Source organism: Poromitra crassiceps, assembly GCF_964638095.1.
Source record: "Poromitra crassiceps genome assembly, chromosome: 2".
Lineage (NCBI taxonomy): Eukaryota > Metazoa > Chordata > Actinopteri > Beryciformes > Melamphaidae > Poromitra > Poromitra crassiceps.
This window is the reverse complement of record NC_139624.1, coordinates 79271568-79286313: the sequence shown is the minus strand read 5'-3', so window position 1 is coordinate 79286313 and position 14746 is coordinate 79271568. Positions and strand designations below refer to the sequence as shown.

Below are 14746 nucleotides of genomic sequence, written 5' to 3'. Positions count from 1 at the left end.
TTTTTTTGCCGCAATGCTTCAAATACGGTCTCTGGGCAACGCAAGCTTAATCAAACGTGAACCAGAGTTCAGTCGGATAATCTTCACACATGAGGACCACTTTCATGAGTTTTGTAGCGTAAATGCGAGCCCTAGAAGTAAAAAGCTCGAGCTAAGCTAATCCAGAACTACACACTGTCGCATAGGCTTCCACGTCACGTCAGCACTCAACCTGGACTGTTGTTGATGTGTGCACTGATTACCCCGGGCTGAACGGGGCTGAACCAGGTGAGGGAAAGACAATTTCCGTGTTCGTCGTTTGAAGTGGTGACGTTATTGACGTATATATCCCCATCGACTCAACAGTGTAGTCTCATTTAGCCGTTTGCTAGCTAGCCGCCCTTTTAACGGCACGTAAAAGCTTCAAAACTCATAAAAGTGGTCCTCATGTGTGAAGATGATATTACTAAACACTGGTTCGTGTTTGATTAAGCCAGCGTTGCCCAGAGAGATTATTAGAAGCATCCCGCCAAAAACCCATTCAAAACTCCCATAGGCGAAAACAGTGAAGAACCAGGACTGTTAGCATCGATGATTTCCGGACTCGTTCCTGCTAGCCTGGGTAAATTCCAGCCCCCACGTGACCTGCTCTCAGACCTGTTCTCAGTTGTTGTGACTCGTGAGCAGTCTGAGAGCAGGTCACTGGGGGCTGGGTTTACCCAGGCTACGTTCCTGCGGCTCTCTATTGATATACTAGGCATCTCGCGCGCTACACGCCCTTCATTCCTAGGCTCGCCCGCTCTGCAGGCTCGTGGTCTCGCCCGCCCTGCAGCTCGCATACGCAGCTCGCCTGCTACGCGGCCTCGCACGCAGCTCGTCTCTTGCGTGAGCTGCGCAAGGACCCCATGGCCACAGGCCACTTCAACCTAGCCTAGGTAAACCCAGCCCCCATGTGACCTGCTCTCTCAGTTCCCAGTCACATAGTGACTGAGAACAGGTCTGAAAGCAGGTCACGTGGGGGATGGGTTTACCCAGGCTAACTTCAACCATGGATGTGCTTCAAAAAACAATGCTAGACTCCATCCATATACAGTCAGGTCTAGGTGCAGCTATGTGCGATTTAATCCCCCCTCCCCATATATAGCCCCATATTCATATTCACTGGTTCTGGTCTACAGCAGTGGCGCTGGAAGTACTTTTAGGTAGGGGGTGCTGCAAGGCCGTAGCCACCGATTCAACATTGGAAGGGACGGCTGCCGGCGCCCACAGGGCGGCAATTTTTTTTGGCCACTTTGTCGCCAGATTAGAGGAATATTAACATTAAGATTAGACTGTTGTGTTATTCAGTCACCTTTTCTCACTCACCTCCATGTCACCACTTGCTCCCACTGCTGTGTTGGAATCCTCATTCTCTCTCCCACCCTTTTTGGACTTTTAGCCATATTTAGAGGAATATTTAATTTTAAATTAACATTAGGATTATACTGTTGTGATGTCATTATTCAGTGTCTTCTCCTCTTCTCTGCAGCATTACTCAATTTACCCTCAGGAATCAGGAACAGTGATAGCCTACCTGCTATTCCTCCCATATATCCAGGGCCGGATTAATAGTACCATGGGCCCCCGGGGCTATTCATTTTCTAAGCTATTCATTTAGCCTTTTAGTCATAAAGATTATATCTTCCAGACTGAAATGTTATAACAGAAGTGGAGTATTGGCCAGAATTACATGAACATTTGGACACTTATTCAGCAGGTATTTTGCATGTTGCGTTCAGGTGCACTGTAAAAGAAAAAAGAAAAAAAAAAGTACATCTCTTGCCACCAGGGGGTGCTGCAGCACCCACGGCACCCAGCTTCCCGCGCCCTTGGCCTACAGGGCAGTACACCAGACAGCCCCCCTGTACCTGCAATTTATGGTCAGGCTCCAAATCTCTCACCGTTCCCTCCGCTCCTCCACCAGTGCAGGACGCCTCGCCCCTCCTCCACTACGGGGGCTCAAAAGTCGCTCATCCCGTTCGCAACTCTTCTTGTCCCTGGCACCTCAATGGTGGAACGAGCTTCCACCTTCGGCCAGGACGGCCGAATCACTGCCGATCTTTCGGAAAAGACTAAAGACACACCTTTTCAGGCTCCATCTGGGCCCTTCTTGAACTAACTTCTTTCTCTCTTAAAAATAAAAATAAAATAAATAAATAACCTTAACTAAACTTCCTTCAGAAGTTGTAGTTGTCATAGACTGTGTTGCATAGTTGATTGCTCTATTGCTGACAAAAATGTGTTATTGTAAGTCGCTTTGGATAAAAGCGTCTGCCAAATGACGTAATGTAATGTAATGTAATGTAATGTAATGTATAGCATTTATAGAATGTACATTGTAGACTATAAAATAACTTCATTATGTTGTGTGAGATCATCAGAGTCAATGTAGGTTGTCAGACTGCATGCCTACTGTGAACTTGAATCTCTATCTTCATATTTTTTCCTCATTTATCATACTGTAGCATTGTCAGGAACCAGGCGAGAGTCAGGATCTAGTCACCGCACTTTATTCTGTTAACACACGGTCCGAGGGCCACTGTCAGCCGTAGCCCACGCCAAAACAAACCCCACAACACACACCCAAAACCCCGCTAACTCTCCTAGCTTCTCCGCTCTTCACACCCACACAGCCTTCCCTCTCAGGTTCCACACACCAACTCGCCGAGCTGTCCCCCGCTCTCACAGCTCCCCTCCCCCCAGCCAATCACAGGTGAACCCCTCTCTCACCCCCCCCCCCACTGGCTAAATGTCGCCTTCACAGACCCCCCGTAAATCCCCACAGACATGTCAATCCCACAGTTAACCCCCATGCACAGAACAGTATAACACACAACAGTAGCACACAAACCCAACCCGTTACACTTCCCCCTCACATCAAAGCTTCTGGCCCACCAGAAGCACACTAGTCCCTCTCCCCCCCCAGTGGGGTCACTCCTCCGCCAGGTGACTCTCCTCGCCCCCCCCCCCCTGTGTCCCACAGTCATCACATGCACTGCAGTAGTTCCGCACCTCCTCCTTGTGTTTGCCCCAGTAGTGTCCCCCACGAACACGGCGGAGCGTCTCCTCAGGCCCGCGATGCCCGAGACAGCCGAGGCCCAACGTCAATTTTATGGCCGCCACCAAGGACCAACATCCCAGCCAGCGGTGCCCCAGATGGTCTGGAGATATGGACCAAGATGAGATAGCCAGCGGGGGCCCTGGATGGTCTCTGGGCCAAGAGGAGATAGCCAGAGGTGCCCTGGATGGTCTCTAGAGCACCTGGGCCTAGATGAGATAGCCAGATATGCTTAAGGCGGGAGGGAAGTTTGGGCCGCAACCATGTTCTAGCGAACATGCCCGTGTGTCAATAGATGAGTTAAGTTCATACCTACAAGACAAGCAGGTGGGTTCTCTTGATGGGTCAAATGCGGAGAACAAATTTCACACATTGTCTGACAATCAGTGGGACTTTACCTTTACCTTCTCCGAGCCCGCAAACCCTTGAGAGAGAGTCTGGGCCTTTCAACCCCGTAAATAACTCAAACACCCTTACTGTTGCAATAAATAACTTTTCGTTCTCTGGTTAGGCTAGGTACATGCTGTAGCCTAAGTTAATTAATATGAACCTATTTTGCTACAAGTATTATGATTAATTAAAGTTTCGTCTCATCGTGCAACAGTGATTAATATTTAAAAGGCTGAGTCTCGCGTTAAGGCTAATTAATATTATACTGTAACTTTAATGTGCTCTTATTTTGAAAAACGAGTAACCGGAAGTGGCACCGCGTTTCTTAGCAGCTTTACGCGGATGGAGAAGTAAAAATTTGACAATAAAAACATATATGCCGCCGTTAAAGTAAAGGCAGTAAGGCCCTCTCTGTTGTTAGTTTGAGCCATTCTATCATCAATGCTACAGTTATTCCATCCAGCAGGCGCCTTGTAAAGCTTTGTGGGCACTGACAGCTGATCGACTCGGAGAAATGGAGCACATACGAACGCCGAAGGTAACGACACATTTCTAACTGCACTGGAGGGGGAAATGGACAGCAGCTCGGCCTTGTCTTGTCTTTTTGTTTGGGGGGGGGGGGGGGGGGGGGGGGGGGGGGGTCTCTAGCCAGAGTTCGGTTACATTTGGGCAAATATCAATGTTTAAATCCAATGCGTGTGGATTTCTCTAACGTTTAGCAGCAAGCTGGCTAGCAGGTGCCACCGCCAGCAGCTTAGTAGTGTCAGACGTGACGAGCATCAATGACCTGTTTGTTTTGCCTGTACTAGCACAGCAGATCACTGGGCTTGTCAACTCGTTCCTTATCATGGAAACAGACAAAACTCAGCTATGTGGAGTGGGCAGATTCGAAGCTCTGGACCCAGGCAAGGTGTATAGGGCTCTCCCATGACATTTAATAATGCAGTGGAGATAGTTTCACATAGGCTTCTTCAGTCAGCTAGCAAGTGGGGACATGCTGTACACTACAACTTCTACCCTTTCAAGTGAGTGTGTGTTCTGAAAGGGGAACCTGCCTTGAAATGTCAAAAGAAGCAGTAAAATTTCCCTGACTCTAGCCCCAAAGTGACCCTACTACTGTACTTTGTGTATATATACACTTGTGCAGTAGGGTCACACTCAGCTCCATAAGGCAATAGGGGGGAACGGCTGTCCAAACCGCTCTACTACCCGTCTCCGACGTCAGATTGCAGATCCGAAGATATGATAGTCCTGCTACGGAAGCCAGTAATTTAGCCGGGGCGGTTAAAATGATACTGCTGCGTGAAACAGCCGTTTAAAAGCAGTCTTTCCACAGCCTGTGCTGAATTTACAACAGGGTGTGTTTGATCTCACTATCATGGTGCACCGCTTGCGAGCAAACAACACATGCAGTCACACGGAGATGGCGGCTCAGTCAGTGATCAACGCAAATCCAGCGCCCCTGGGAAGCAAAACATGTCATGAAATACTGTTTCACGCAGCAGTATCATTTTAACCGCTCCGTCTAAATTACTGGCTTCCGTAGGACGACGATCATATCTTCGGATCTGCAATCGGACGTCGGAGACGGGTAGGAGAGCGTTTTGAACAGCCGCTCCCCCCTATTGCCTATTGGAACGCTATGTGACCCTAATACTGCATGAGTGTATATATTATATATACACAAAGTACAGTAGTAGGGTCACTTTGGGGCTAGCCTGTCTCCAGAATAGCAATACAGTGATCCTCAGGTAACACTACTGCCTGCAGAACAGAGTAGGACATGATGTGTTTGTTTAAGGGATCAGGTGGGTGGGGTTGCATGCTGACTGGGTGTGGTCCAGTGTGTCACTGGAGGACGGACAGGTCTGCTCGTCGTCCTGCTCATGCTTTTGAATGAAACTGCAGAGACAATTATCACCATCCAGAATGGAAGGAGGAAGGAGCAGTGACAGCCAGGGTATCTACAGGTCCTGGAAGGAGGAAGGAGCAGTGAATGGGTATCTACAGGTCCTGGAAGGAGGAAGGAGCAGTGACAGGGTATCTACAGGTCCTGGAAGGAGGAAGGAGCAGTGACAGGGTATCTACAGGTCCTGGAAGGAGGAAGGAGCAGTGACAGGGTATCTACAGGTCCTTGTCCTGTTTGAAATCAAATTACCTACATTTAAGGTCTTGAAAGGTTTTCAATGCAATTAAATGTTGCCGTTGAGTTTTGGTTTCGCCTATTGAAGGCTGGGTGAATGTAGCACATTGTAAAGTGCTTTGGATAAAAGCGCTATATAAATGCAGTCCATTTACCATTTACCAAGGCTTGCCCATTCGTTAGATCGGCCTGGTAAATGCCATATTCAAGGTCCTGTGATACATAGCTTCTCAAACCTTTTCACGTCAAGGACCCCTAAACTGACCAACATTAGATCACTGATGCCCATTTGATAAGATATTGTCCCAGGGTCCCCCATCTGGTAAGACTTTAGCTTTTGTTACTGACAAACCTCCCACTCTGGACGCACCTGGGCCTGTTACACTCATGTTTTCCAAAAGAACTACGCACCATATTCTCTTGTGAATGATAGTATAGCACTGTGTGTGTGACTGTGTGTCAATTTAGAGTCAATGTGCTGGTCACGTGTGTGTGTGTGTGTGTGTGTGTGTGTGTGTGTGTGTGTGTGTGTGTGTGTGTGTGTGTGTGTGTGTGTGTGTGTGTGTGTGTGTGTGAGTGAGTGAGTGAGTGAGTGAGTGAGTGAGTGAGTGTGCGCGCGTGCGAAAGTGTTGGACCACGTAATGACGAGTAGTGAAGTCTCTATCTTCCTGTCTCGCACACGCACACACACACACACCCACACGCACACGCGCATACACACAGACACACACACTCACTTCCTCTATGTGCTGGGCCAGTCCTTGACAGAGCTGGTTGCTGGGAGACAGGCATAGGCTGGATCATTTGGCATCATATGGGAGAACGGTAGAAACACAAACACAGAGGTGACACAGAGAGAGAGAAACGTCACTGTGATGATGAATCATGGTTAGCGTCTGTAGCTGCCACGTAGCCTTTTGGCCAAGTAGCGATTTCGATGTCATCATTTATTACATAGACATTGAAAATATCTCAGAAACTCGGTATCATTTTTTAGGGACACATTTTCTCTTTAAATCAGGTGTCATTCAATCAGCATATGGACAGTTTTTTCAGTAAGGAGACTGGAGAGTGCCACTCGCACTTATTTGAATTGATTTCAGTGCTGGCCTGGGAAGGGAGTTGAGAGGGATGCAACAGCATAGGATGTAAAAGTATTCTGAAATGCATAAAGAGTAATGCGACGCAGCATTCACTAGTATTTAGCACAGTTTCTTAGGTTATTTGTGGTGGCAGATTACGCAGATATAAAATATAAAAAGATATAACACTTTGAATGTGTTATTCCATTAGTAAGGACAATCTATTTTTCATTCATTGATTTATTCAAAAGAATAAAAAGTATCGTCTTCGAAGTGGTATTGTGTTTTGACTATTGGAACAAGGAATCTGTACTGACATCGATATCAATTTGTCATTATTGCTATTATCGTGGCAGCAGGCTGGACGTTTCTCTATGAGGATCAATCAATCAATAATCATATTATCATTATTATTGGTAATAGGGCCTAGTAGTTGCAGAAGGGATGTACGTCACCCACAGTAGAGACACAGTAGAGGTAGGCAGGCCAATCAGTCTTAGTCTACTTTTGCATAATGACCACATGAAGCCAGTGGAGCACAGACACACTAAACATTACATAACAGAATAAATACACTCAGGAATCCTAAACCGTTTAAGCCAGAAATGTGGATTCTAGTCAAATAAATCCCTGGGCCTGATCGTATTGTTTGCATGCTTGTCATGTGGGGAGTCTTCCACTGGGGACACACATGTGTGTGTCATACACACACACATTAGCATACATCTGAAGGGCCTTTGTCCTAGAGCAGAATTCTCATCTTCTGCAAAAAATCTATTTATATGACATGAACAGTAGGTTCTAAAACTTGCTTATTAGGCTACAACCAGTGGACCTTATCCCTGTGTCAAATGTGTAACTTGACTGAGTAAATGTTCTACTGTGTGTGTGTGTGTGTGTGTGTGTGTGTGTGTGTGTGTGTGTGTGTGTGTGTGTGTGTGTGTGTGTGTGTGTGTGTGTGTGTGTGTCAGTCTGTCAGTCTGTCAGAGTGTGTGGCTGTGACTGTTCGTAATCTATGTGCACAAGACATGTTCAGTCCGTAGAATTGGCTGTTGATGTTGTGGCCCAGGTGGCTTTGAAACAGGTGGTGGTGTGCTTATTGGAGCCAGGGCCGAGTGCCACAAGCTTGTGTCACAGTCACAGCACAGGTGGCATTCCCGTCACCAAGGATTAGATTGTAGCGTAACTCCCTATCACACTGAATGTAAAGAACACATACTTAATCCCACAAGTCATGTACCTGGCAGGATGACAACCATGCTACCAACTGAACCAATTACAATGTGTCCCTTTGGCCTTTGAATGAGTTGAAGAAGAGTATTGCAGAGAACTGATTGATGTCCTAAACTTGTGACAGTCAACAAACACTTTTTGGAAACAGGATTAATGGAAAGTGTAAGAACAGTGGAACAAAACGTGTCCACTAAATGGTATACAATTCACCACAACCTGCACCTTAACTGAGTTTTATCCTCTTGATAATTGAACTAGAGCCTAGCTACAGTTGTGGCAAATAATGCACCTGCTCGGCCTTTGTGAGTGACCTCCTGTTAAATATTTGAGCAACAGAACAGTGTCACGAAAACAAACAGTGGCCATGTATGTGTTGTTTCATCTAAATGGTTTCTCCCTTAACTCATTGAGTGCCAGCCACTTTTGGAGAACGGACGCTCCCAGTGCCAGAGTTTCAGAGCGTTTTCAGTGATTTCTCGAGGCCCACAGAATATTGTGTGATATTACTATGTAAACACCGAACACGCACAAAGAACGAGGAGACTCTCTTCTATCATCTGCAAAAAAAAGTTTATTGATCCCATTTTCCGTTCTTTAGTTATGAGCCGGAGAAGATAGCTTGATTTAACCAAAAACAGCAATTTTTTTCTAGAAGCTGAGATAATGAGCCTTTTGTGAAATTAAACATTTCAAGCACATCATTGACTCTGAAGCTAATATTTTCTGATATAATGACACCTCAAAAATAATTTCCTTCAATAAAAGAGTGAAAACAAAGGAATTTTGTTTGGCCAAATAATATTTTTTAGCTGCAACCAGCAGCGCTGGCCCCTGCGTGCGCAGACCCTACACCTTCTTGCTGGTCTTGATTTACTGCTGGTGGGCATCAGATAGCCTATTCTAGCTTGTTTGCTCTCTATGCATCGAGCCTGCTGCTGCCTGGGTCTGTGTGTACTGTCAATGGTTGTATGCTGTAGTGCCCTGCGTGCCCCACCCCCCTCCTCCTCCTCCGTGGTGGGAGGAGTGTCTCTGCTGCGGTTTGCTCTGAGTTTGATCTGCACTGAAAAGTCCGCTGCATCCCCCCGCTTTTTTACAGCGTGTCCCCGGCTCCCAGCTGAGAATAATGTAACTTTTCAGAAAGACGCTGGTGTCGCCGTGTCGGCAACTAAATCATATGGATGGGCTATCGCAGCAGACACGGATGGGGCTCAATTGTGGCAGCAGATGACTGCTGTTCACAGGCACAGCTAACGTTATGCTTCAAGCATATCGATGCGATTTCCGTTTCCTCATGACTTCTTCTCTCTTTTCTCCTGGCCTTTGTCTAATCTGGAGAGCACTGTCGCCACCTAAGGGTTCTGTAAAATAGGTTAGACACATTCAATAGCTCCCATATTGTAAGAGGCGATGTAAGAGGCTTAGATCGACATCCCCCCGTCAAAAAACGCAATTGACGAACATGTTCGTCCTTGGCACTCTACGTTACTAAACGAAATGACGAACATGTTCGTCTATGGCACTCAATCTCTATAATTGTCGCTGATTAAAGATTGATGTTTGTGTGTGTGTGTGTGTGTGTGTGTGTGTGTGTGTGTGTGCGTGCGTGCCTGCGTATGTGCTTGTGCACATGTGTGTATGTGTGCGTGTGCACCGCTCATGCACGTGTGTGTGTTTGCAGGTGGAGCAGGTGCGTCTCCTGGATCGTTTCAGCAACAAGTCCACCAGCGGCACGCTGTATCTCACAGCCACACACCTCATCTTTGTGGAGAACAACTCAACAGCTGCAGCACAGGAGATATGGGTGAGTGCTTCTACTTCCTGATGCTCTCTGCCAGTGTTACCGTCATTCACACACTCCCCCTCAGCCAGCGCTCATCTGCCTTTCAGCTAGGGATGCACCATATTGGACTTTTTTTGTGTGCCGATATGCAGATTTTTCCACCTAATTTCAGAGAACATCAAGTCTTTCCTGTAGTAGAATGCACACATTATTATACAACACATAGTTCCGACCAAGCAATCTGATTGGTCAACTCGACGTTTGGACCGTTCTCAAATGAGCACAACTGCACACCTATGAGTCATAGCCGTGCTCAAATGAAAAAAAGCCTCATCACTAAAATATTACTCCGCCGACCTGTGCAAAAACCAGCAGCTGGTCTACTCAACAGAGACTATTTCCGGAAATGGAAATAACACTAGCAAAAAAGTAGTATTTTAGTTTGAGAGTCAATTGCCCCACAGTATGAGAACCTTTTGATTATATCCTTTATTTAGTTGGTAACTGTTGTCAAGTCAAGTCAAGTCAAGTTTATTTGTATAGCACATTTCATACACAGAGGCAATTCAAAGGGCTTCACATAAAATGGTTGACAGGAAAATAAAATAATAAAAGAAGAGAATAAAATGGACATTTAAAAGCATCACAACAAAACTTTAAAAAAGAGTATAAAAAGTGCATTAACTCATTGAGTGCCAGCCACTTTTGGAGAACGGACGCTCCCAGTGCCAGAGTTTCAGAGCGTTTTCAGTGATTTCTCGAGGCCCACAGAATATTGTGTGATATTACTATGTAAACACCGAACACGCACAAAGAACGAGCTGACTCTATTGTATCATCAGCAAAAAAAAGTTTATTGATACCATTTTCCGTTCTTTAGTTATGAGCCGGAGAAGATAGGTTGTTTTGAGCAAATACAGGCGTTTCAAATTAGGGATGTCGAAAATCATAATATTTCTTGACCGACAACCGACACTCATTAGCCGACAACTGTCGGTTAACCGAGAAGATTAAAATGCGCTATTTTACTGTCTGTGCCCCATTAAACCATTAGGCTACCAAATGCTTGATTTTTTTTCAGTAGAAAGCGTTTATTTTTACATCTACAAGCAGAAAAAAACACATTAACAAAACGAGAAGACAAGTTGAACCAGCCATCTAAACAAAAACATTCCTCCGATAGGCTATACTGCTCGCATTGCATATTAAGGGCACGTCAATTGACACGCAGCCGCCCCGTGAAGTAGTGTTTGAGCGGACAACAGCCCAGGCTGCAGGGCGCACTGACAAAGTGTGCAGCATCACTACAGTATCTTCTCTTTTAGCAATAGTCTCACTAATCCCACAGTGGTTTACCTGCTTTTGAGATCTGCAAAAAATAGTTTGCTTCTGTCTCACCCGTTCGCTCTCTCTCTTCACACACGCGGCGAGGGCTGTGCTCTCTGTGCCTGGCAGGGCTCCACAACATTATAAAAACGAGTCCGCACTCCGCACGCAGTCTCTTGTGAAACAATTTATCCGAACTGCCATGTGTTGGACAGTAACGTTAACGTTAATTGATACTTTTCAATCGTCAATTCGACCGCTTCATGTCATTTTTGTAACACGGTAAAAACTACTGTTTCATCATTGAGTGCGAGCGTATGCATGCGTGTGCCTGATGAACATGCTCTGCAGAGAGGGAGGGAGAGAGTTGCCAGGCGCAGCAAGCACACCACGCACACGCACATGCAAGATGTGTGTCCCGGCCGTTAGACCGAATGAGACAGTGAAGAAAAAGTAGGCTAATGACAGCACACACGGAGTTAACAAAACTATAGAACATGTATGAGCTGATTGTTTCGCTGGGTGTGTTAATCATTCTGAAGTGGTCACAGAGCACATCTGAGCTGTGTGCTCAGACATGAGCAGCAGAGGGGCGGGGCAGTCAGTGCGCTCACTTCACAGTGACTCTGTGGCTGCAGCAGGTGTTCAGCTGTGTGTGTGCTTCGCTGCGGAATGCGTTTGATCAGACATCGGGTAGATAAAATCAACATGAACCATGTGTTTATTTCCAAATCTAGCTTGATTAATACTTGCCCCATCGTTTAATATACTTATGTTACATTGCTGACCACGAAGGAGGGGGGGGGAATCGCCACATTGGCAACACTGTTATATGCAAATTAACATGGAAATTGACCGTTTAACCGACATGCTTAACCGACCAAAGACGTTCTCGGCGGTTAACCGGTTAACGGTTAACCGTCGACATCCCTATTTCAAATTAGAAGCTGAGATATTCCGCCTTTTGTGAAATGAAGCATTTCAAGCACATTCACTGACTCTGAAGATAATATTTTCTGATGTAGTGACGTGGTGTAGTTGTGTGGTGCCCTGCGTGCCCCACCCCCCTTTCCCCCCTCAGCTGCAAACTCCTCCCCACACTAACACACAGCCTCACGCACCCAGTCTATTTTCGGAGTGCTCCGTTTTTGTGCGCCGGCTCCCAGCGCGACACGGAAAAGCCAAACCGGACTGCTGAGAATGGTTTGGCCCTTTGGCGTCGGGTGCTGCTTTTCTGGCGGCTAATCGTGTGGAGAAACTATGCAGACAGACAGACAGAGGCAGAGGGGCTCAGTTGTGGGCGCGGATTGACTGCTGTTCGCAGCCAACGTCAGCTCCAGACAGAGCAATCTATATGGCTCTGGCTGCAGCATGAGCGGTTTCTCTTTCATCACGGGGCTTTTTCCTGCTGTTTTCCGGACCTTTCTCTAATCTGGAGAGCACTGTCGCCACCTAATGAGTCCGTAAAATAGGTTATACACCTTCAATAGCTACAATATTTGTACAGGAGATGCCTGAGGCTTTGATCCACGTCCCACCGTCAAAAAACGCAATTGACGAACATACTCGTCCTTGGCACTCTACGTTAGTATCTGAATTGACGAACATACTCGTCCTTGGCACTCAATGAGTTAAGCAACAGGCGCAGCAGTTGCAAAAAGAGCTAAAAACTTATAGAGGACTCATTGGGTTTGCATAATAGACTATATAAGAAACATGACTACACACACATATAATAGTGATTGAGAAACAGCTGTCAGCAGTTAAAAGCGACGGTAAACATAAAAGTCTTTAGTCTATTTTTAAAAGTAAGTAAGGTTGGGGCAGATCTGAGGTCTTCAGGAAATTTGTTCCAGCTAGCAGAAGCATAGTGGGTAAATGCGGCCTTCCCATGATTTGATTTGATCCTAGGGACAGTTAATAAGCTGGACCCTGCTGACCTAAGAGTTCTAGACGGTTCGTAGCGTGGGAGCAATTCAGCTATGTATTTTGGGCCTAGGCCATTAAGTGATTTATAGACTAATAACAGTATTTTAAAATCCATTCTATGATACACTGGCAACCACTGGAGTGATATGATCAGCTTTCTTAGTCTTCGTTAGAACTCTAGCAGCAGCATTCTGAATGAGCTGAAGTTGCCTAAGTTCTTTTTTGGAGAGACCAGAGAAAAGGCTATTGCAGTAGTCTAACCTACTATAGATGAAGGCGTGAATTAGTTTTTCTAGATCCTGTCTGGACAGCCCCTAATTCTTGCTATATTTTTAAGATGATAAAAAGCTGATTTTCTGATTGACTTAATGTGGGAGTTAAAGTTGAGATCGGAATCAATAATAACGCCAAGATTTTTGACTTGATCCTTAGGCTTCAGGGATCGAGACTCAAGGCGTGCAGTGATTTTAAGCCTTTGTTCTTTGGGACCAAAGACGATCACCTCTGTTTTGTCTTTGTTTAGCTGTAGGAAATTCTGGCACATCCAGTTATTTATTTGATCAATGCACTGGCACAATGATTCTATGGGAGCATAGTCAGCTGAGGAAAGAGTTATATACAACTGAGTGTCGTCTGCGTAGTTATGATAGGCTACTTTGTTTTTTTGCATAATTAGGCCTAGAGGGAGCATATAAAGGTTGAAGAGAACGGGCCCCATAATGGATCCTTGAGGCACCCCACAAGTCATCCTAGTTAGGTCAGATGTGTAATTGCCAATGGAGAAGAAGTACTTCCTGTCTTGAAGATAGGACCTGAACCACTGGAGGACCGTACCCGATAGCCGAACCCAGTTTTCCAGTCTGTCCAATAAAATTGAGTAGTCGACAGTGTCAAATGCAGCGCTCGGTCCTGCCGCATCACTGTCGTGCCAATAATGAGGGTAAAGCATACTGTCGAGTGTAATATTGCTTAATTCTGCCTACTCTCATCATGATGGCTCACTGGCAGATGCAGGCATAAATACAATGCTTTTCAAAATGTACACATTTACTTTGCAAAATAAGAAAACTATTTCATCTTAGCTTATGTAAAACATAATTTCCTTTCAATTTTCTTTCAAACAAAACTGTCAGATTGGTACTACTTAAACAGGCTTGGATGCTGCTCTCCCTGAGAAAATCCTGTCATATCAGCAGAAATGTTCATTTCTGAAAGCCTTTATCGGCAGATACCGATAACGTGCCGATATCATCGTACATTCCTACTTTCAGCCTCAGGTGAGTGCAAACTTGCTTTGATGGTGTTTTTACCAGAGTTTAACTGCTCTCTCAAGTTCTATCAAACACACAAAAACATTCAGAATCACTGAGAATTTATTCACAATTTTCTGCCAGCAAATTTATAAAGCTAGGCATCTCGGGCGCTACACACACTCGATGCCTGGGCAAGGCCGCGCTCGGCTGCTGTCATCACTGATGACATCACTGATGATGACATCACTGATGACATCACATCATTAGCGAATTAGCCTAATTAAAAAATCTGTCTCCGTCAGGTCACCCGCACAGGTGCCCTTTACACACAACAAGGTTTCAGCCCGATCGCATGTAAAACGGCGTAGCTGTGGCCGAACACAGAACTTGAAACAAAGTCCACATACTCAATTTTATATACAGTAGATAGATAGATTGAGAATCAAGACTTTTTCAGTATATACTGTAAGTAGTTAAAAATTGACTGATGCAATCACACAGTAAATGTATCATGGCTCCTATGTCAAGAGGATT

General features: G+C 45.6%; 1 protein-coding gene across 1 annotated transcript in view; it reads left to right on the top strand.

The window, feature by feature from the left end:
* The first annotated feature begins 3822 nt into the window (after positions 1-3822).
* mtmr6 (myotubularin related protein 6) overlaps positions 3823-14746 on the top strand; it is a 28784-nt gene continuing 17860 nt past the window's right edge. The window contains exons 1-2 of the mRNA XM_083652222.1: positions 3823-4004; positions 9603-9725. Coding sequence (XP_083508348.1) covers positions 3981-4004; positions 9603-9725 — 147 coding nt within the window. The 5' untranslated portion in view covers positions 3823-3980. The remainder of the gene's footprint in view (positions 4005-9602; positions 9726-14746) is intronic.